This window comes from Doryrhamphus excisus, linkage group LG5 (genome assembly GCF_037039965.1).
Source record: "Doryrhamphus excisus strain RoL-2023G ecotype Guam linkage group LG5, RoL_Dexc_Guam_v1.1, whole genome shotgun sequence".
NCBI classification, from domain to species: Eukaryota; Metazoa; Chordata; class Actinopteri; order Syngnathiformes; family Syngnathidae; genus Doryrhamphus; species Doryrhamphus excisus.
Window position 1 is genome coordinate 10,501,579 of NC_136361.1, and position 23,928 is coordinate 10,525,506.

The window sequence follows — 23,928 nt, forward strand, 5'->3', positions numbered from 1 at the left end:
GATCCTATTAAAAAGCGGCTGAATGATTGAGTGGGCCAAAATTCCACCATGTGGCCACAACATGCACATCAATAAGCAAGCAACGTGCAAAATAATAAGAAATCAGGAAGGGGACACACACATTTTCACACCACTGTACATACAGAAATATGAACGCTGATGTGATGTTTGTTAGCTGTTTGGATTTCATTTCAGCAGAGTTCTGACAAGAATCCTCATATTTCCCAATGTTTTTCCTAACAATTATCAATGTTTCCTTCCCTAGCCTTTTCCTGTCCAGCAGGGAGCCACTATGAAGCGTGTGGTACTGCCTGTCCTGCTTCCTGTGGGTCCACAGATAGTGGCGAGGATTGTGATGCCCCTTGCGAGGAGGGATGCCAGTGTAATGAAGGACTTGTACTTAGTGGAAACAGGTATTTGGGTATCAAAAGCATCACATTCAGATGTCATTTTCCAAACCTGGTAATGGTAATGGTTTTATTTCATTTGAACATGCATCAGATTACAATTGAGTGCATTCCATAATCAGTTCACAGTTCCACATGTCCAAAAGGAGTAGGAAGAAGCAAAGCTTATTAAATCCTACCCCTCCATCTGGTACTTTTACAGTCACTAACTGTTACATTTGTTCACTTCCTGCTTTCCATAATACAGTTTAAGTTTTTTTTTTGTACTTTGTACCAAAGTAGGAGGTGATATGAGCATCCAATGACAAAATGTGTACCATAGTAAGTGTCAATATAGTGATATATATAGCACATCATGACTGGTTCAAGACTCTTCATCCTTGTATTTAGCAAACATCAACTGCTTGTATTGTTTCTTGAATTGGCTCATCAAACTTGACACTACATTTTATTGCTTTATTGCGCTCTGGTTCTACCATATCTTACTTATTGTGTGGAAATATGGGCTAATAACTATAAAAGCAATCTTCACTCGCTAAATGTACTGCAAAAAAGGTCAGTAAGGATAATTCATAATGCCGCCTACAGAGAACATACTAACTCCTTATTTCTAAAATCACAAATACTTCAACTTGCTGATATAGTTCATCTTCAAACAGCTAAAATGATGCATAAGGCTAAAAACAAGCAATTAGCTAAAAATGTCATCCAATACTTCTCTACAAGAGAGGAGAAATATGATCTCAGGGAAGAAGTACATTTGAAACACTTCTATGCTAGGACTACGTTATGCTAGCCATAGCATTTCAGTATGTGGAATCAAACTATGGAATGGATTGAGTAAGGACCTCAAACAATGCACAACGATGAGCCAATTCAAGAAACAATACAAGCAGTTGATGTTTATATAGTATAGTAAAATAGTTTATATAGTAAAAATGTTTATATAGTAGTATATGTTTAATACAAGGATGAAGAGTCTTGAACCAGTCATGATGTGCTATATATATCACTATATTGACACTTACTATGGTACACATTATGGCATTGGATGCTCATATCACCTTGTACTTCAATAGGAGGTACATTATTAAAAAAAAAACAAAACTAAAAAAAACCCTAAACTGTATTCTGGAAAGCAGGAAGTAAACAAATGTAACAGTTACTGATTGTAAAAGTACCAGATGGAGGGGTAGGATTTAATAAGCTTTGCTTCTTCCTACTTTTGGACATGTGGAACTGTGATGCATGTTCAAATGAAATAAAACCACTACCATTACCATTACCATTACCATTACCATTACACTACAGAAGAGGGAAAGTGAGTGTTTAATCCTGAATCCAGATTCTGTACCTTTTACAAAGATATGACCAGCCCATCACTTTTATGGCAGGTTTATTAGAACCTCAAGAGACAGATATTTAATATAATGTCTAAAATGTTGTTGTTCTTCACTGCAGATGTGTTCCTCAGTCTAGCTGTGGTTGCCAGCATCAGGGCAAATATTACCCATCTGACTCCACTTTTTGGGCTGACAGCACCTGTACAAGCAGGTGTCACTGCCTCGGCGGCAACGTCAAGGTCAGTTGAACACATCTTGCCAGCGTTAATGTTTACATGATCCCGTGTTTGCTCTTTTGTGTTTCTCTGCTAAAGTGCACCCCGGTTACCTGTAAGAAGAACGAGCACTGTGCCCTCAAGGGGGGCGTGAGAGACTGCTACCCGGTATCTTATGCCACATGCCAGGCGACCGGGGACCCCCACTACCGAAGCTTTGACAAATGGAGATTTGATTTCCAGGGCACTTGCATTTATATTCTGTCTCAACACAGTGAAGGTGCAAACCAGGGTCTGACGCCCTTTCATGTGCTTGTCCAAAATGACAACAGAGGGCGTAACAAACGCGTTTCCTACACCAAGTCGGTTTCCCTTACTGTACTTGGAAACACTGTCAGCATGAGCCGTGCCTACCCGGGCAGAATACTGGTAAGTCTGGTATTTCTTTACTTTTCCTTGAGTTCTAACAGACAGTGACCTGTGATGAGGTTCATGGCTGGCGAGCCACCAACTGCTTTTTTATGTTAATCCAGGTTGCTCGTTAACAAAATAACAAGAAAAGAAGAGAATAATTCACATTGGTTCTTAAAAATAATGTTTTCAAATACTTCATTCATTCATTTTCTACCGCTTTTTCCTCACGAGGGTCGTGGGGGTGCTGGAGCCTATCCCAGCTGTCTTCGGGCGAGAGGCGGGGTACACCCTGGACTGGTGGCTTTGTCGTAAGACTCCCACTCCCATTTAAGAAATACGACGCGCATCCGTTACCGAGGGAATTAAACTATGATATATTTAAAACGAAATCATTTGAAGCATTTTAAACAATTATTAATTAAAAATATATTATCTACATATAAATAAATAGTATGCGAGAAATTAGACTAAATAAAAATGATATTTATATTTATTTTGTTGTAGACATTAATTTCATTCATTCATTCATTTTCTACCGCTTTTTCCTCATGAGGGTCGCGAGGGTGCTGGAGCCTATCCCAGCTGTCGCCAGCCAATCACAGGGCACATATAGACAAACAACCATTCACACTCACATTCATACCTATGGACAATTTGGAGTCGCCAATTAACCTAGCATGTTTTTGGAATGTGGGAGGAAACCGGAGTACCCGGAGAAAACCCACGCATGCACGGGGAGAACATGCAAACTCCACACAGAGATGGCCGAGGGTGGAATTGAACCCTGGTCTCCTAGCTGTGAGGTCTGCGCGCTAACCACTCGATCGCCGTGCCGCCCGTTTTCAAGTCCCATTTACATATATTTTTTTGTTGACTTAAAAACATTTGTGGTGTTTTGTTGTGATTGAAATATATGACCTATACATGAAATCTTTTCTACTTTGTTGTAAAAGTCTGATCCCCTCTTGGTGAGCTTTGATATATAATCTTCCGTCTTCATTTATCTTCATTTATTCATTCAGCAGAGCATAAATATATCTTTTATGCATCTGACTTACTGCTCTCCAGAAGCCTTTCTTTGCTAGCACCTTCCAGCTCACTTCAGGATGAGGAGAGTACTACTATGTGACAATTTCTGGCTATTTTTGTTACGACCCAGAGGAACATAACAGAGTTATGCACTTGTGGGGCTCCTGAAACAACTGACAGATACCAGCAAAGCCAAGTGGCACATGGACTTAGCGGTAGTTTGATGAGGCCATAGAGAAGAACTCAAAGAGGCTCTGGCAAACCAATCGACGCCTCAGAAAGGAGAAGCAGTGCCCGGTCCGCACTGTTTACTCGACTGAGGATATACTTGGATGGTGGAAGGAACACTTTGAGGTCCTTCTCTACCCCACTGACATACCTGGACACAAATGCGGACAGTTCCATGACCGTGGCTGAGGTATCTGGGGTAGCCAAAAACACTCTACACTCAAAGCTCCAGAGGTGCACGAGCTCCACTTTGAATTTCTCAGGGCTCTGGATTTTCAGGGACCGTCGGGAACAGTACCTGTGGATGGCAGGCCAAGGTGGTGGTCCCTCTTTGTAAGAAGGGTGACCCGAGAAAGTCTATTCAACGGTGCTGGAGAGAAGAGTATGACCTCGGCTACTGTGCAATGTGGTTTTGGTCTCGGTTGAGGAACACAGGACCACGTCTACACCTTTGCAAGGGTGCTGGAGGGTACATGGGAGTTTGCCCAACCAGTCACATGTGCATGTGACTTTGAAAAACTGTTTCTCTCATGAACGTTGGCCTCCTCCAGGGTGCCCTTTGTCACCGTTTCTGTTCATAATTTTCATGGACAGAAAGGCATCAAGACGGTCCAGTTTGGGGGCCCGGCGAGTGGCCCTGATGCCCTCATCAGGCTGCATCCTTCAGCGTTTACTCAGGTGGTTTGCAGCTGAGTGAGAAGCTTCTAGGATGAGACTCAGCTCCTCCGAATATGAGGCCATGGTTCTCAGTCAGAAAAGAGTGGATTGCAGCCTCTGGGTTGGTAGAGAGGTCTTGACTCAGGTGGAAGAGTTCAAGTACTTCAAGATCAAGTAATTCAAGACGGATCGGCACAGCGTCTGCAGTGATACCGTCGCTGCACCGGCCAACAAAACATTTTTCTTTTCACTAATCTGAGATTTTAAAGTATTTGCACCAAAAATATTTTATTTAGGAGGGGCAATGTCAAAGTAGTAAAGACCTTATTCCATTAACTTGGTATAACCTCTGGATGACTGGCTGTGAATAATGCATGAAAGATCTACGTCTGTGTGTGTAAAGATGAAGAATATTTTATTTCATTACCACGTTCCTCCAGATGAACGGCAGAGCCACCAATTTACCGTACACAACTGAGGATGGCAAGCTGTCCTTTTTCCGAAGAGGCTACTTTGGAATCGTGACGACATACTTTGGCTTGACTCTCAAGTTCAACTGGAAAAGCCATGTGGCCTTGACCCTTCCTAGTTCCTACGCTTCTGCTACGACTGGTAAGTTGCTTACTTTTGTATTTAGATTTACATTTCAAAATCACCAAAAATCAAGAATCCTAGTAGAAATTTCCTACCAGTTGAGATCAGCCATTAAGAATGTCCTGCATCATTAAGGAAGACTAGTTAATTTGTTGTAATTAAGGGGAGAAAAAGCAATTTTGTCAACTTCCACTAATATGTGTGATTTAATCATATTATACACATGCAATCACAAATGACCGCTACTGTAATTAAATCATCTTTCCCTAGTTCCGATGGATTGTGAGGTGGTATTCTAATAAAGGTTTCAAGCTCTAATGGTAATGGTAATGTAATGGTAATGGTAATGCTAATGCTAATGCTAATGCTAATGCTAATGCTAATGCTAATGCTAATGCTAATGGTTTAATTTCATTTGAACATGCATCAGATTACAATTGAGTGCATCCCATAATCAGTTCACAGTTCCACCTGTCCAAAAGGAGTAGGAAGAAGCAAAGCTTATTAAATCCTACCCCTCCATCTGGTACTTTTACAATCACTAACTGTTACATTTGTTCACTTCCTGCTTCCCATAATACAGTGTAAGGGTTTTTTTTAGGGGTTTTTTAATAATGTACCTCGTACCGAAGTACGAGATGATATGATCATCTTGAATTGGCTCATCGTTGTGCATTGTTTGAGGTCCTTACTCAATCCATTCCATAGTTTGATTCCACATACTGAAATGCTATGGCTAGCATAACGTAGTCCTAGCATAGAAGTGTTTCAAATGTACTTCTTCCCTGAGATCATATTTCTCCTCTCTTGTAGAGAAGTATTGGATGACATTTTTAGCTAATTGGTTGTTTTTAGCCTTATGCATTATTTTAGCGGTTTGAAGATGAACTATATCAGCAAGTTGAAGTATTTGTGATTTTAGAAATAAGGAGTTAGTATGTTAGTATGTCTGTAGGCAGCATTATGAATTATCCTTACTGACCTTTTTTGCAGCGAGTCAAATCATTTTCTTGCTACAAAATAATTTTTATTTTCTTCTTCCTCGAGTGATGACATAACACGATTGATTGATTCCATGTTTTTCCTGTCAGGACTGTGTGGAAATTACAACGGACAAGCGGGTGACGACATGTTGCAACCTGATGGCACTCAGGCTAAACACGCTAGCGTATTTGGTCACAGCTGGAAGGTATCTATATGTGGAGTAGGGCTGCCTAATGTACTGTATATTTTTAGCAATACATTATATCAGTAAAATACAAACATAAGTCAATACACGGTCTGTACGCATTATACTGATACTTTTTACTACAAATTTCTCAGGCTCATTGGATGATTTTGTTTTTAAAGGGGACCTACTATGCTTTTCCACTTTTCTGACCTATAAATGTAGTTAGGACGTTTCATTCCTGTGTTAAACCATGCCAAAGTTTCAGATAATGAGGTTTGCGCAGTTGGAAGTGAGCCCTGAAAGAAATTTGGGATGGCTCAAAACGCTGGCTTTCAGAGGGCGTTCTAACACTGGCGGTTTGTGATGTCACACATGGGCAGGCTTCCTTATATGGACATGCGCGGTAGGCCAGATATGCTCTCTGCTTCTCTCTTAACGTTGTTCGCAATGTCTCCCAAAAAGTGTTTCTTCGGGTATAAGGGAAAGCTACATTTGTTTACAATTCGTAAAGATACCACCATAAGGCACAAGTGGTTGGAGTTCCCCGTTACCAACCAGCAAAAGAGAAAGATTTCTGTGCTGGTTATTGTATATACCTGCTCTATAGGAGTCCTTAAAAAATGTGCATAATAGGTAATGGTAATGGTAATGGTTTTATTTCATTTGAACATGCATCAGATTACAATTGAGTGCATCCCATAATCAGTTCACAGTTCCACATGTCCAAAAGGAGTAGGAAGAAGCAAAGCTTATTAAATCCTACCCCTCCATCTGGTACTTTTACAATCACTAACTGTTACATTTGTTCACTTCCTGCTTTCCAAATAATAATATAATACAGTTTAGTTGTTTTTTTAATAATGCACCTCGTACTGAAGTACAAGGTGATATGACCATACAATGACACAAGTTTGATTCCACATACTGAAATGCTATGGCTTTTAACGTAGTACTAGCATATAAGTGTTTCAAATGTACTTCTTCCCTGAGATCATATTTCTCCTCTCTTGTAGAGAAGTATTGGATGACATTTGCTTATTTTGCTTATTTTTAGCCTTATGTATTATTTTAGCTGTTTGAAGATGAACTATATCAGCAAGTTGAAGTATTTGTGATTTTAGAAATAAGGAGTTAGTATGTTCTCTATAGGCGGCATTATGAATTATCCTTACTGACCTTTTTTGCAGTACATTTAGCGAGTGAAGATTGCTTTTATAGTTATTAGCCCATATTTCCACACAATAAGTAAGATATGGTAGAACCAGAGAGCAATAAAGAGTGTGGAGTGATTTCTGATTGAGAACAAATTTTGCTTTGTTCAATACTGAAATATTTCTGGCCACCTTATGTTGTATATTTGTAATATGAGGTTTCCAGCTCATATTTTCATCTATTGTGATCCCCAGAAATTTTCGTTCACCCTTTCAATGTCCGCACCGTCTATTTGTATTTGCTGGTGCGTGTCCTTTCTGCTGTTCTGCTGTTGCTGTTAGGTCCCCTTTAACAAGAATGTTGAAATAATTGGAACATTTTAAAAACCCTGCAAAGAAGGGGTTGGCAAAAGAGCTAAGAGCGAAGTTGATACTTATCATAGGCTTTTCATCTACTGTATATGACAAGGCTGAGATGCAGAAGGTTTTTGTAAAGAACTTATTTGCATATCTACATGTGTTGCTTTACAAACTATCAAAGTGGCAAAATTGCATCTTTTCATTTTTCACGACATGGCCCAAGCTGGAACGCTATTTGATCCTCTCTTTCCACATTGTGAGTTTTCTTTGTGTTGTGTGAATTTGTGCAGGCAGGAGGAGACCCCAGCTGCACCAGTGACTGCCCCGGTGGTAAATGTCCCGAGTGTGACCCTGCACTACTCCTGCGTTACCAGCAGGGGAGCTACTGTGGCATCATTGCTGACCAATCAGGTCCTTTCAGGTACCAGCGTCATTTTATACCCCTCTTATGTTAGCATTCTTGTGTTATGGACGCTAAGTTTCCTTTTAGTTAATGCACGGCTCATTTTGAAGTGGTGTGTTTTTCCAATGTATTTGTTTGTCCACACAGCGGCTGTCACAGCAAACTGGACCACGCTGGCTTCCTGACAGACTGCGTGTTTGATTTGTGCATGTACCAAGGCCACGCCTCCGCCCTGTGTAACAGCCTTTCAGCCTTCAGCACCGCTTGCCAGGAGGCAGGAGCCACTGTGGAGACCTGGAGAACACAAGAGCTTTGTCGTAAGACTCCCACTCCCATTTAAGAAATACGACGCGCATCCGTTACCGAGGGAATTAAATTGTGACGTATTTAAAACTAAATCATTAGATGCATTTTAAACAATTACTAATTAAAAATATATTATCTACATAAAAATAAATAATATCTGAGAAATTAGACTAAATAAAAATGATATTTATATTTATTTTGTTGTAGACATTAAACATTCATTCATTCATTCATTTTCTACCACTTTTTCCTCACGAGGGTCGCAGGGGTGCTGGAGCCTATCCCATCTGTCGCCAGCCAATCACAGAGCACATATAGACAAACAACCATTCACACTCACATTCATACCTATGGACAATTTGGAGTCACCAATTAACCTAGCATGTTTTTGGAATGTGGGAGGAAACCGGAGTACCCGGAGAAAACCCACGCATGCACGGGGAGAACATGCAAACTCCACACAGAGATGGCCGAGCGTGGAATTGAACCCTGGGTGTGAGATCTGCGCGCTAACTACTCGATCGCCGTGCCGCCCTAGACATTAAACATTCATTCATTCATTTTCTACCGCTTTTTCCTCACGAGGGTCGCGAGGGTGCTGGAGCCTATCCCAGCTGTCTTCAGGCGAGAGGCGGGGTACACCCTGGACTGGTGGCCAGCCAATCACAGGGCACATATAGACAAACAACCATTCACACTCACATTCATACCTATGGACAATTTGGAGTCACCAATTAACCTAGCATGTTTTTGGAATGTGGGAGGAAACCGGAGTACCCGAAGAAAACCCACGCATGCACGGGGAGAACATGCAAACTCCACACAGAGATGGCCGAGGGTGGAATTGAACCCTGGTCTCCTAGCTGTGAGTTTGCATGTTCTCCCCGTGCATGCGTGGGTTTTTTCGGGGTACTCTGGTTTCCTCCCACATTAATTGGCCACTCCAAATTGTCCATAGGTATGAATGTGAGTGTGAATGGTTGTTTGTCTATATGTGCCCTGTGATTGGCTGGCGACCACTCCCGGGGTGTACCCCGCCTCTCGCCCAAAGAGAGCTGGGATAGGCTCCAACAACCCCTGCAACCCTCGTAAGGATAAGCAGTAGAAAATGAATGAATGAATGAATGAACTACAAAATAAAATGTAGAAAAATACAACATAATATACATAAAGTATTTAAATGAATAACTTGAATTAAAAAGAAGATAATATGTATTTCTATGATTGTAAAGTTGAACAATACAGTATATGCATTCAGGCCTTTCTAACCTTTCCACTGCTTCTCCACCAGCACCATCGTGTGGTGCAAACAGTCACTATGAGGTGTGCGCCCCGCCCTGCCAGCCCACCTGCAGCGGTCTGGGCCCCCCCGAGGGCTGTGATGACAGCGCCCCCTGCACGGAGGGCTGTGTGTGTGACGACGGCTTCATGCTGAGCCACGACACGTGTGTTCCACTGTCAGAGTGCGGCTGTCAGTACGAGGGACAGTATTACCAGCACTCACAGGTAGACCAACCGGGACGCGCTGCTTGTGTGTCGCCGCTCACTCTCTTCCTCTCTCAGGTGTTCCATCCTGGAAGCTCATGTGACAGTCGCTGTGTGTGTGGCGACAGCGGACAAGTCCAGTGCAGCCCTCGGTTCCACTGTTCGCACAATGAGGAGTGCGTCCTGTCAGATGGGGCGGCCTCATGCGCTCCTAAAAGCTTTGCTTCCTGCTCTATCTACGGACTCTCAACAGTCCGATCCTTTGATGGACAGGTACTCCACATTTTGCTAACAAAACATGCTAGGTGTATGTGACAAAGCCAATTAGTGGGTTATGGGGTTTTTCCAGGCTTATCCTCTCCTGGGGAATTGCTTGTTCCAAATGTCGGAAGTGGAGGAGGGAGAAGATCTGGCAGATTATTCCGTGTTGCTTCAGCAGCAAACCCAAAAAGATGGTAACGTCTCTCGGAGTGTGGAGCTCCGAGTGTACGGCATGGAGCTCACCATGGAGGCTGGGACTGTGTGGGAGATCAAGGTATGATTAAGGAGCAGTGCTTTAGCATCGTAGCATTCAATCTATTTTGGCCATTTGAAATGGTATAAACGGCGGCATGGCGGTTGAGTGGTTAGCGCGCAGACCTCACAGCTTGGAGACTAGGGTTCAATTCCACCCTCGGCCATCTCTGTGTGGAGTTTGCATGGTCTCCCCGTGCATGAGTGGGTTTTCTCCGGGTACTCCAGTTTCCTCCCACATTCCAAAAACATGCTAGGTTAATTGGCCACTCCAAATTGTCCATAGGTATGAATGTGAGTGTGAATGGTTGTTTGTCTATATGTGCCCTGTGATTGGGTGGCCACCAGTCCAGGGTGTACCCCGCCTCTCGCCCGAAGACAGCTAGGATCGGCTCCAGCACCCCCGCGACCCTTGTGAGGAAAAGCGGTAGAAAATGAATGAAATGGTATAAACCAACACGGCATGATGTGAAATTATTATAGAACTGCTGGAGCACTTTTCTAGGTTGTAGCATGCTTTTTGATAGCATTTTATGTAGCATTGTCAGTTTAAAATCTCAGTCCTGCCATAGCACTTTCAATGCTTAGCGTAGCTTAGCTTAGCTTATCTTGTAGGTGGTAGCAGGCTAACTGTTGGTATGTCATCATTTCATCAATTTTTGGCATTTGAAGTGGTTTAAACCAACATGACCTGATGTCAAATCACTGTAAAACTACCATAGCACTTTCACTACTTTGCACTTTCCAGAAAGTTTATTATATATATATTTTCAGCGTTTATAATGGTGTAAAATCACACGGAATGATGTAAAACAACCGTAGCAGTTTTAGTACTTTGTGTTATCTTTCTGCTTTTGGTACTTCCATGTGAAAGTGCTAATTCTTTGCATTTTATCAATTTTTGGCATTTACAATATTATAAACTAGGGCTGTCAAAGTTAGCTGTGGTAGTATGTTAACTGTTACCATTTTACCCATTTTTGGCATTAGATTTGGATGGCCTGATGTCAAATCAAAGTAGAACTACCATAACATTTTCAGGACTAAGCACTGTCTTTCCAGGTCGTAACATGCTAACTGTGAACATGTTTGTATTTGAAATGGTGGAAAAAGACACAACATCATGTAAAATTACAATAGAACTGCTGTAGCGTGTTTGATACTTTGATACTTTGATACTGTTTGATAGTGCCCTTTCTCTAGCTGGTAGCATAGTAACTGTTAGCATTTTATTTAAATGGCATTGTGTAAAATTACAATAGAAACTGCTGTAGCATGTTTGATACTTTGATACTGTTTGACAGTGCCATTTCTCTAGCTAGTAGCATAGTAACTCTTAGCATTTTATTTAAATGGCATTGTGTAAAATTACAATAGAACTGCTGTAGCATGTTTGATACTTTGATACTGTTTGATAGTGCCGTTTCTCTAGCTGGTAGCATAGTAACTGTTAGCATTTTATTTAAATGGCATTATGTAAAATTACAATGGAACTGCTGTAGCATGTTTGATACTGTTTGATAGTGCCATTTCTCTAGCTGGTAGCATAGTAACTGTTAGCATTTTATTTAAATGGCATTATGTAAAATTACAATAGAACTGCTTTAGCATGTTTGATACTTTGATACTGTTTGATAGTGCCATTTCTCTACATGGTAGCATAGTAACTGTTAGCATTTTATTTAAATGGTATTATGTAAAATCACTATGATCACTATATATCACTATACATAACTGTCGCATTTTGGTACTAAGGTGCTAGGTATCACGCTAATTCTTATGTTGCCATTTTATTCATTGGTATTCATTCAGTGCTGTGGTAGTTATGCTACGGTTCAGTGCTATCTTGCCAGGTGTTGCCAACTGTTTGCATGATAGCATTGTATTCAATCTCAGTATTTTAAATGGTTTAAAAATACATGGCATAATGTAAAATCACATCAGAACAGCTTTAGCACTTTTAGTACTTTGTGCTACTCGCTAAGTAGCTTTATTTATATATGTGGTAGTATGTTCTTTGCATGTAGGGATTGTATCCTGTATTCCTCTCAGCATATGAAGTTTAAAATTACATGACAGGTGGTAGCATGCAGTATTAGTATTATTAGTATTAGTATTTTATCCTTGGTCAGTATAAAATCACAATAGAACCGCCATAGCACATTCAATGTATAGCGCTATCTTCCCAATGCTAACTGATAGCATGTTATTAGCATGAATAACATTCACACATTTGCCTTGTGATTCAGGTCGATGACATCAAAGTCTCCCTTCCTGCATCATTGGCGGACGGACAAGTGCAAGCGTATCAGAATGGCATCAACATCATCATCGAAACAGACTTCCATCTAAAGCTGATCTATGACTGCATGGCGGGCATCCGCTTACAAATCCCATCCACCTATCGAGGTTTAGCACGTGGTCTCTGTGGAAACTACAACGATGTGCCTTCAGATGACCCACTCTCAGAGGGAGGGAAACCTGCAGACATCTCAGCTTTGGTAGTGGACAAGGATGACGTCAACTGTAAGACAGGCTGTGGAGAAACATCCTGCCCTGACCCGGATGGACAAAAGACCACAGAAGCTGAAAAGACTTGTGACATCGTCAAAGATCCACAGGGGCCGTTTGCAGGATGCCACGCCACGGTGTGCCCAACACCCCACTTTGATGCTTGTGTCAGGTCTGCTTTGTATTTTGTTTCTGAGTCTTATCAACCGTTCTCCTTACATGTTGCTAACTGTTAGCATGTTGGAATTTTAACCATTTTCATCTCTATAGAACTGTCTTTTGATGTTACGCGATGTTACGCGATGTTACGCGTTAGCATTTTCGGCATTTCAGTAACCTCTGGTTTATGGCGGTTAATTGGTTCCAGACCCGACCGTGATAAGCGATTTTCCCCTAAGTAGGCTTCCTTAATTATGAATGGATTATTTTCATAATTAGAGCGTAGAAACCCTGTTCACAACCTTCAAAATCTGACTTTTAACATTATTAGAGCCTTCTAGAAAACACCTGATTCACTATAAATAGGTAATAATTTATAATTATATCATACATGTAACACCGCACATTTTACATTTTCATTGTCTTTATACTACACTGATCATCTTTTTTCCATTGAGCATCCAACTAGCAAAACATTCAGGGTAACAATTTTTTTTTTCAACCCAGTGGACCAAAGTGGTGCACCTTTTACATTTTGCCATTTTTCCTAAATCCCCTCTTCTCCAGCATTTCTCCCTTCCCTCAACTTGAGCCATATTTTAGCAATTTGCCATACTAAGGCGATCACTACCAATTTGGAAAAACTTGTGCAGTGGATCCCCGCAAATTTGCAGATTTTTGGTCGAAACTAATTAAACTAAGTAGGTTTTTCTTTAGAAAACACCTCATTCACTATAAATAGGTAATAATTTATAATTATACCATACACGTAACACCGCACGTTTTACATTTTTATGTCTTTATACTACACTGATCATCTTTTTTCCATCAAGCATCCAACTAGCAAAACATTCAGGGTAACAATTTTTCACAGTTAAAAAAAATTCCCACTTTTCCCGTAATTCCACATAGTCCACAACACATTTCTCAATGAAAATAAATGGACATTTCGGCACCAGAACAGTCTTGTATTATTGGGAAGAATTTACTAATACTAATTACAACTTGGGCGGCACGGCGGTCTAGTGGTTAGCGCGCAGACCTCACAGCTAGGAGACCAGTTCAATTCCACCCTCGGCCATCTCTGTGTGGAGTTTGCATGTTCTCCCCGTGCATGCGTGGGTTTTCTCCGGGTACTCCGGTTTCCTCCCACATTCCAAAAACATGTTAGGTTAATTGGCGACTCCAAATCGTCCATAGGTATGAATGTGAGTGTGAATGGTTGTTTGTCTATATGTGCCCTGTGATTGGCTGGCCACCAGTCCAGGGTGTACCCCGCGTCTTGCCCAAAGACAGCTGGGATAGGCTCCAGCACCCCCGTGACCCTCGTGAGGATAAGCGGTAGAAAATGAATGAATGAATGAATAATTACAACTTTTATTTAGCTTAGTTTGGTTCTCATATTTTCACTTTTTAAAAAAACATTACATTTTTTTTTTAGATTCTTGAAAAGTTGTGTCTTTTTTCTCCTTAAAATGTTATTTTCTGTGTGTGTATATTCTATGTGTTGACTTTTCTTTGTAAATTTATGGTCCTTCCCTCAACTTGAGACATATTTTAGCAATTCGCCATACTAAGGCAATCACTACCAATTTGGAAGGTCTTCTGAATCTCCTGATGTCGTTAAGAGTTTTGATCACTTCGACTGGTTGAAGTTATCTCTTGACACAGCAGTGAGGCTGACAGGGCCGTTTTTTGGACTTTGTCCACGTGCCCTGGCTTGAGATACAATATTTGCTGCAGATTTTTAGGCCACAACTCAAACCATTTCAAGAATTCGGGTCCATTTCGCCAGACTGAGTTGTCTCTTAGATCATCAGGGGTACATCCTCTTGTGATGACGTCGGCAATGTTGACCACCAGTCATGTTCAATAGGTCCAACGTTTGGTTTCCTTCCCTGTATCCAGCTGGCAAGGAAGGTCTGATATCTTTCAGTAGCTCCTAGGATGGTTTATCTGTCGACAAGGTGGTAAATCTTTAGTCTGCTATGTTTTTCCAGCTATTCCCTGAACCGGTCTGGAAAGACCGCCCCACACTTCCTTGACGGTGTTCCCCTTCTGATCTAGTGGGGTCAATTTGGCTTTTGATACAACATGCTGTACATTTGTCCATCCGATTTGTGTCCTTTTTGCTGGTACCCCAACAAACTACAGCAAAGTACAGAAGTGCAGGGCACTGGCAACCAGAGACCGGATTGAAGGACCTAAGCTTCCACAGGAAGTAGTCTGCTCATGCCCTTCTTGTAGACAGCGTTGCTGTTCTCCTTCCATTCTAGTCTGCAGTTCATGTGGACTCCCAAGTACTTGTATCAGTACACGACTGCCTGAAATTGACACAGGAGTCACCTTCTTCCTGAAATCCAGAATGGATTTTCTTTTTCTTCTGTAAAAAGTTGATGGCTATCATTATGTACAGTTGGCCGTCTTCTTCAGGAGAGCCAACCCCTTGAGCCTCTTTCAGCTGCTTAGGGAGGATGAAGGTTCCAACCGGCTTCGGGTTGTTGGTGTCTAGTTTCCTCACATTTTGGCCTGATTGAACCCAAGACTTTAGGACCTGATGGATCGTTTCAAACTCTTGACTGATTTTGTTGATTTCATCAAGGCAATTAAGGGAAGCAAAGATGTCATCAACGTAGCTGTCCTCTTCCAGAGGCCTGCGTCTTTCCTCCATTTGGGAGAAAATGCTGAACTTTGCGGTCTCTAGCATTGCAGCTGGCTGGTTTTTCTCCAACGTTACCCCTTGTGTTGGCATACTCCCCGATGTCTTCATCTTGGTTCTCTCTCTGGAGGAATCTTTGCAGATGCAACTCTCGGTCCTCCAACCACATTTTTTTGCTACATATACTCCTGTCCTAAACCTTAATAAAACGCCTCTGATTTGGTTAAATTCATACTCATTCCTTTAAATTTTTCACTGCTGTCACTCACACTCACATTCATACCTATGGACAATTTGGAGACGCTAATTAACCTAGCATGTTTTTGGAATGTGGGAGGAAACTGGAGTACCCGGTCTTTTTGATGCTATATAAGTGGGCGAATGCAAGCCAAGGCAAAATTTCGGTTGCTAACTAAAAAAACGCATTAACCGGATTTGATTTTAAACAAGGTACTAAAGTACTAGGTATTAAAAAGCTAGCAGTACCATATCGGTCTTGAAAAGCAGAAAGTAACTGGTATCACTTTGAAAAAAAAATAGCATGCATTTCTACTAACAATAAGATCCACATGAAATTCCATGGAGGAACATTGCAGTTCCAATGTGGAAAGGTTATCTGTGTGTACTCTTATTGGACTATTTCTTTTGCATGTAGTAACAATATGCCATCCTGAATACTAGTAACATATAATCACCTCTGCTTATTTCAAGGGAGATGTCCACCGCTGGAAAAGACCAAAGCCTTCTCTGTGGTCACATTCACAATTATGTCAGTGCCTGTCAACTTGCTGGTGCTAAGATAAGCAAATGGAGGAGCGATGGCCTCTGTCGTAAGACTCGTCTATTCTTTTACGCTTCTTCTATTCTTTAGATTTTTTGCTTTGCCTCACTTTGCGTGACAACCACTAAAAATTAACTAATTTTAAACAAAATTCTCTCAAAGTAGGTTTTTCTTCAGAAAACACCGCATTCACTATAAATAGGTAATCATTTATAATTATATCATACACACGTTTTACATGTTTATGTTTTTATACTACACTAATCATCTTTTTTCCATCAAGCATCCAACTAGCAAAACATTCAGGGTAACAATTTTTCACAGTTAAAAATTTTTTTCCCATAACTCCACATAGTCCACAACACAATTCTCAATGAAAATAAATTTACTTTTTTGACATATATTACATTTCTCAAATAATTCAGACCATTCCAACATCAAAACATTAAGGGTAACATTCATTCATTCATTTTCTACCGCTTTTTCCTCACAAGGGTCGCAGGGGTGCTGGAACCTAGAGTCTTGGGGCGAGAGGCGGGGTACACCCTGGACTGGTGGCCAGCCAATCACAGGGCACATATAGACAAACAACCATTCACACTCACATTCATACCTATGGACAATTTGGAGTCGCCAATTAACCTAGCATGTTTTTAGAATGTGGGAGGAAACCGGAGTACCCGGAGGAAACCCACGCATGCACGGGGAGAACATGCAAACTCCACACCGAGATGGCCGAGGGTGGAATTGAACCCTGGTCTCTTAGCTGTGAGGTCTGCGCATTAACCACTCGACCGCTGTGCCACCCTTAAGGGTAACAATTTAAAATTTTAATAAATTCCCACTATAATTCCTATTCCTAAACTATAACTCCTATAATTCCACATTTTCCAAAGCAAAATCAATTTTCCTCATCCCAAAAATTCACACTTTTCCTGTAAAGACTTAAATGTTTAAACTCTTTGACATTTGTATTCAATTTCTTTGTTCTCTACTTGAATGTGATAAGATAGTAAAAGCCACAATACAGGGGGTCTACAGGGGTCTTTCTTACGTGTAATGATGTGCACTGTTTGTATTCATGGAGATTGAATCACATGGATTATCATATTTCTTTGCAGCACTAACATGTCCAGCGGGAAGTCACTACGAGTTATGCTCCTCCTCCTGCTTGTCCACGTGTGTCTCTCTGGAGAGGTCCGATCCCTGCCCGGCGTGCCAGGAGGGATGTCAGTGTGACGATGGGCTGGTGTCGGATGGGGAGCGCTGTGTTCCTGTAGAGAAATGTGGCTGCGCAGTGGACGGACATTATTACAAGGTGACTGTCACCACATTTCACCTCCCACAGTTTTACCCTCTTTTCCCAAGGATTACATTTTATACATGCGAATTAACTTTTCTTAGCATTTCTTAGGACTTTTAGTAGTAGCAGTATTTTAATTATGTGTATTCTTTGCAGTAGTGGTCATTAACCAGAAGCAAACTCTTTGCAGTCAAACACATCAATCTTAATGGACGACTGTTCTGAGCACTGCGTCTGCCAATATGGACGCTTCACCTGCAAACCCACAAGTTGCCAGGACCAGCAGGAGTGCACCATCAAGGACGGCGTTATGGGCTGCTTCCCCACAGGTTAGGACTTTACGTGTAGAAAATGATCCTATTCATGCATCATGCCAGAACTTCCCCTGATCTCACTTGTATGAGATCACACAAAAACAAAATCAAACAAAAACTTTATTGAGCCTCAAAACCTGCAGCGGTGTGAACCCAAGGATGGCCTGAAATATCTGAAAGTCATTTTTTCTTTGCTATTTTCAATAATCTCCAACTGCTGGATCTGAAATAATTGGGATTTATTGAGAGATGTTTGATGACACAAACAGCTGTGGTACATAATCCACAGTTTATGCCGGTTAATTGGTTCCAGACCCAATTGTCATAACTGAGGTTCCGTGAAGTAGGATTCTTTATATATGGAATGGAATATTTTTGTAGGTAGAGCATAAAAAAACATAAAAAAAACTGTTTGCCACCTTCTAAATACTAAATACACTGTTAATCTTCAAACAGCTAAAATAATGCATAAGGCTAAAAATAAGCAATTAGCTAAAAGTGTCATCCAATACTTCTCTACAAGAGAGGAGAAATGTGATCTTAGGGAAGAAGTACATTTGAACCACTTCTATGCTAGGACTACGTTATGCTAGCCATAGCATTTCAGTATGTGGAATCAAACTATGGAATGGATTGAGTAAGGACCTCAAACAATGCACAACGATGAGCCAATTCAAGAAACAATACAAGCAGTTGATGTTTGCTACCTCGTACTTTGGTACAAGGTACATTATTTAATAAAAACAAAAAAAAACCTTGAACTGTATTATGGAAAGCAGGAAGTGAACAAATGTAACAGTTAGTGATTGTAAAAGTACCAGATGGAGGGGTAGGATTTAATAAGCTTTGCTTCTTCCTACTCCTTTTGGACATGTGGAACTGTGAACTGATTATGGGATGCACTCAATTGGAATCTGATGCATGTTCAAATGAAATTAAACCATTACCGTTACTTTTACCATTATTAGAGCCCTCTAGACATGAAATAACACCCCTATAGTCATCTTTACACTCCTATTACCCATAATAAGAGAAAATTAGATCATTAAGATCATCAATCATTAAAAGCCTGTTGTTCAGGTGAAGTCTGGTGCTTGTGTGTCACACAACATTACTGACATTCACTTCTGTTAGTGTAGAATACTACATATTATGATTATATTTGTATTTAACTTCATTTAGCCATTTTTATGATTGAAAATATTTTATTTCATCATTTCGCTTGAATATGCATATTTTTGTTGTAATAATAGCGTGTATTTAACCATGACACAGTATAATACATTTTTGAAAACCAGTGATTGAGTGACATTTTAAATATGAAGCTGAAAGTGGTGAAGGATTGATGGATACTAAATGACTCCAATTATTGTGTTAATCTTTGCTTCTCCCAGATCCTTGTGCGGACGTTGTGTGCAGGACAAAGGAGCACTGTGAAGTATCAGAAGGCCAAGGAGTGTGTGTGCCCGATACCAGCGTTTTATGCTGGGCCTTTGGGGACCCACATTACACCACGTTTGACGGCTGGAGTTATTCTTTTCAAGGAACCTGTACCTACCTTCTCCTCAACACAACAGGTTTGTCATCCACTTGAGATTTAAGATTTAAGGTATACAAACATCATCACATAGTTCTTTCCCTTTTCTGTGCATTGTAAAGTGAGAAAAGGGGTTAATACGAGCTAGCTACTACTGACCTGTATACAGTATTACACGAAGGTTGACGGTTGTGTTAATATGCTAGCAGCAGCTGAACAGGGAGAACATGCCTTGTGCTGAAAGATACTATTGGTGCTATTCCACCAGTCAGCATCCCAATGAGAGCGTACATTGGAAGTTTTTGGAACGGTTTTGTGTGTGTGTGTGTATGTGTTTCACTATAGCCTGATCTGCCTCGTACACAATAACATGATTCTCCGCCTGGAGGAAGGAGGCGTCTTGGAATGCGGAGTCCGCATCACTGAAGATGCCTATGTACCAAAAACCTTAACACCCAGATGTTAACAACCTATTTCAACATGATCAGGTGTTGATCCCGCCCTGCCAAAGATGATTGTTCACTCATTCAATTTCTGCTGTTTTTCCTCACGAGGGTCACGGGGGTGCTGGAGCCTATCCCAGCTGTCTTTGGGCGAGAGGCGGGGTACACCCTGGACTGGTCGCCAGCCAATCACAGGACACATATAGACAAACAACCATTCACACTCACATTCATACCTATGGACAATTTGGAGTCGCCAATTAACCTAGCATGTTTTTGGAATGTGGGAGGAAACCGGAGTACCCGGAGAAAACCCACGCATGCACGGGGAGAACATGCAAACTCCACACAGAGATGGCTGAGGGTGGAATTGAACTCTGGTCTCGGAGCTGTGAGGCCTGCATGCTAACCACTTCGGCCCAAAATGATTTTGTGTCTTTTAATTCCCAATTTTTTTGCAAAGTTCCATAAAAATTATCCTGAAGGTCTCCAAGCTTAAAGAATGGCAAATAGAACTAACTTAGAGTGGCCAATTAACCTAGCATGTTTTTGGAATGTGGGAGGAAACCGGAGTACCCGGAGAAAACCCACGCATGCAAACTCCACACAGAGATGGCCGAGGGGGGAATTGAATCCTTGTCTCCTAGCTGTGAGGTCTGCGCACTAACCACTAGCCCGCCGTGCCGCCCTCCAAAGATGATTGTGACAACCAAAATCATGTTGAGTACAGAAGTGGTAGAGCGTCTTGAGGAATTCCTCAAGCCTCTGGATGCTGAGGGACTGTCTTGGCTGGCACGTCTCTTCAACATTGCGTGGAAGTCGGGAACAGTACCTTTGGACTGGCAGACCGAAGTGGTGGTCCCCCTCTTTAAGAAGGGTGTTCCAACTATAGGGGGATCACACTCATCAGCCTCCCTGGGAAAGTCTATTCCAGGGTGCTAGAGAGAAGGGTACGACTGTTGGTCGAACCTTTGCTACAAGAGGTCCAATGCGGTTTTCATCCCGGTCACAGAACACTGGACCAGCTCTACACCCTCATGAGGGTGCTTGAGGGTGCATGGGAGTTTGCCCAACCGGTCTACATGTGCTTTATGGACTTGGAAAATGCATTCGACTGTGTCCCTTGCGGCGCCCTTTGGGGGGAGTACGGGATTGGTGGCGCGCTACTACGTGCTATCCGGTCCTGGTACAAACGGGGCAGGAGCTTGGTTCGCATTGCCAGTAGCAAGTCGAGCCTGTTTCCGGTAAACGTTGGTCTCCGCCAAGGCTGCCCTTTGTCACCGATTCTGTTCACAATTTTCATGGACAGAATTTCTAGGCGCAGCCAAGGTGTTGAGGGAGTCTGGTTCGGGGGCCTTAGAAACTCATCTCTGCTATTTTAGATTAGATTCAACTTTATTGTTATTGCTCATGTCACTGGTACAGGGCAACAAAATGCAGTTAGCATCCAACCAGAAGTGCAATTTTATAAGTACCTTAGTAGTAAGTAAATGTAGAAAAAAATGGACAGATCTATGTAAAAAAACTATAACGGGCTATGACTATAATACAGTGAGGATATGTACAGGGATATAAATGACTATAATATGGCTATTGCAGATTATACAGATTATAAACAGTGCACAGTATGGATGTGACAATATATAATAACAGTAATATGTACAGTATTGCAATGAAGTGACTAGAGTATGGCTATTGCAGATTATATAAATTGTATATTGTATATTGCACAACAGTATGATCTATGAATGCAACAAGATATAACAGTAGTATGTACAATAGTGCAATGAAGTGATGGGGGGGCATAGATCAGCGGGGGGATGTAAGTAGTGGAAGGGGTGGGAAATGGGTGCCAGAGTTCAACAAGGAGACAGCTGTTGGGAAAAAGCTGTTCCTGAACCTGGTGGTTCTTGTCCGTAAGCTCCTATAGCGCCTCCCTGAGGGTTGGAGGGCAAACAGTCTGTGCGCTGGGTGGTATGAGTCCTTAGCAATTTGTGATGCCCTCCTGAGACAATGCTTCCTGTAGATGTCCCTGATGGCAGGAAGTGGGGCTCCGGCAATGCGTTGGGCAGATTTCACTACTCTTTGCAATGCCTTCCGGTCTGCGACAGAGCAGTTCCCATACCAGGCTGTGATACAACTGGTTAGGATGCTCTCGATTGTGCACCAGGAAGTTCACCAGGATGTCTGAAGAGAAGTGGTTCTTCTTCAGGGTCCTCAAGAAGAAGATGCGCTGGTGAGCCTTCTTGACCAGACTGGAGCACTTGGTAGTCCAGGAGAGGTCCTGTGAGATATGGATCCCCAAGAATTTGAAGCTGGCCACACGCTCCACTGTCTCACCGTTGATGTAGATTGGTGGATGCATGGCAGCATTCTTCCTGAAGTCCACAATGAGTTCTTTTGTTTTTGTTGTGTTGAGTAGTAAGTTGTTGTCCTCGCACCACGCAGCCAGGCAGTCCTCCCTATAGGCAGACTCATCGTTGTTGTTGATGAGGCCAATCACTGTAGTGTCATCTGCAAACTTAATGATGGCATTGGAGCCATGTTTGGGTTTGCAGTCGTGGGTGAAGAGAGAGTAGAGGAATGGGCTTAACACACAGCCTTGTGGTACTCCGGTGTTTATGGTGAGGGTGGTGGAGCAGTGGTGGTCCAGCCGAACATGTTGCGGTCTGTTGGTCAGAAAGTCCAGTAACCAGTTGCAATTGCTATTGCAGTTGCTATTTGCAGATGATGTGGTTCTTATGGCCTCTTCGGGCTGTGACCTTCAGCGTTTACTGGGACAGTTTGCATCTGAGTGTGAAGCGTCTGGGATGAGACTCAGTACCTCCAAATCAGAGGCCATGGTTCTCAGTCGGAAAAGGGTGGAGTGCTCCCTCCGGGTTGGGAATGAGGTGCTGCCCCAGTTGGAGGAGTATCTCAGGGTCTTGTTCATGAGACGGATGAATCGACAGACAGATCGGTGCTGCGTATGCAGTAATGCGGTCGCTGTACCGGACCGTGGTGGTGAAAAGAGAGCTGAGCCGGAAGGCAAGCTCTCAATTTACCGGTGTATCTATGTTCCCACCATCACCTATGGTCATGAGCTTTAGGTCATGACCGAAAGAATGAGATGGCGGATTCAGGCGGCTGAAATGAGTTTCCTCCGTAGGGTAGCTGGACTCACCCTAAGAGATAGGGTGAGGAGCTCAGCCATCCGGGAGGGGCTCCGAGTAGAGCCACTTCTCCTTCACATCGAGAGGAGTCAGTTGAGGTGTTCCAGGAAAAGGACATGACCGAGGACACACTGGAGGGATTATGTCTCACAGCTGGCCTGAGTGTCCTCCCGGTGTAGATGAAGGGGGCGGCCGGGGACCGGGAAGCCTGGGCTTCGCTACTGAGGAAAGGAAAGCGGAGGAAAATGGATGGATGGATAGAAGAAGAAATTGTAAATGCCAGATCAGAAGAAGTGATGGAACAAAATTGTACGTCAGTCATTAGTAGTTCCTCTAATTCCGCCACATATGGAGAATAATTTGCTGACATTTTGGCAAACTCTGATTGGAACATTTTGATTTTGTCCTTAAATGGACGAACGGGTGTGATGTGGAAGAACTTGCAAAGATATCTGGCCTCAACCCTGTCAAATGACTTTGGGATGAAACCCAGGGGCAGTCCGCACAGGAGGGTTTTTAGGTCTAAGTATCGAAGGATTTGATGTTTTCTGCCTTTCATCCCCACAGAAATAATGTTCTAGGTGCTTCCAGAGTGGAAAAATTAGGCAACAGATACTCCTGATATTTTCTGTCTTCAATATTTTTTTGATCACATGGTTCTGCCTGTGTATCTCTTCACAGTGCCACAGGTAGATACTGTAAATATTACATATAATACATAATACCCTAGGGCGGCACAGCTGGTCTCCTCACAGCTAGGAGACCAGGGTTCAATTCCACCCTCGGCCATCTC

At 42.2% G+C, this 23,928-nt stretch overlaps 1 protein-coding gene across 1 annotated transcript in view; it reads left to right on the plus strand.

The window, feature by feature from the left end:
- Positions 1-23,928, plus strand: part of LOC131105180 (IgGFc-binding protein-like) — a 57,358-nt gene that overhangs the window by 15,115 nt on the left and 18,315 nt on the right. Inside the window, exons 12-26 of the mRNA XM_078790508.1 lie at positions 266-413; positions 1,869-1,989; positions 2,065-2,394; positions 4,734-4,905; positions 5,979-6,076; positions 7,860-7,990; positions 8,120-8,289; positions 9,570-9,784; positions 9,842-10,036; positions 10,113-10,298; positions 12,526-12,959; positions 16,317-16,435; positions 17,508-17,704; positions 17,880-18,018; positions 19,398-19,580. Coding sequence (XP_078646634.1) covers positions 266-413; positions 1,869-1,989; positions 2,065-2,394; positions 4,734-4,905; positions 5,979-6,076; positions 7,860-7,990; positions 8,120-8,289; positions 9,570-9,784; positions 9,842-10,036; positions 10,113-10,298; positions 12,526-12,959; positions 16,317-16,435; positions 17,508-17,704; positions 17,880-18,018; positions 19,398-19,580 — 2,838 coding nt within the window. The remainder of the gene's footprint in view (positions 1-265; positions 414-1,868; positions 1,990-2,064; positions 2,395-4,733; positions 4,906-5,978; positions 6,077-7,859; positions 7,991-8,119; positions 8,290-9,569; positions 9,785-9,841; positions 10,037-10,112; positions 10,299-12,525; positions 12,960-16,316; positions 16,436-17,507; positions 17,705-17,879; positions 18,019-19,397; positions 19,581-23,928) is intronic.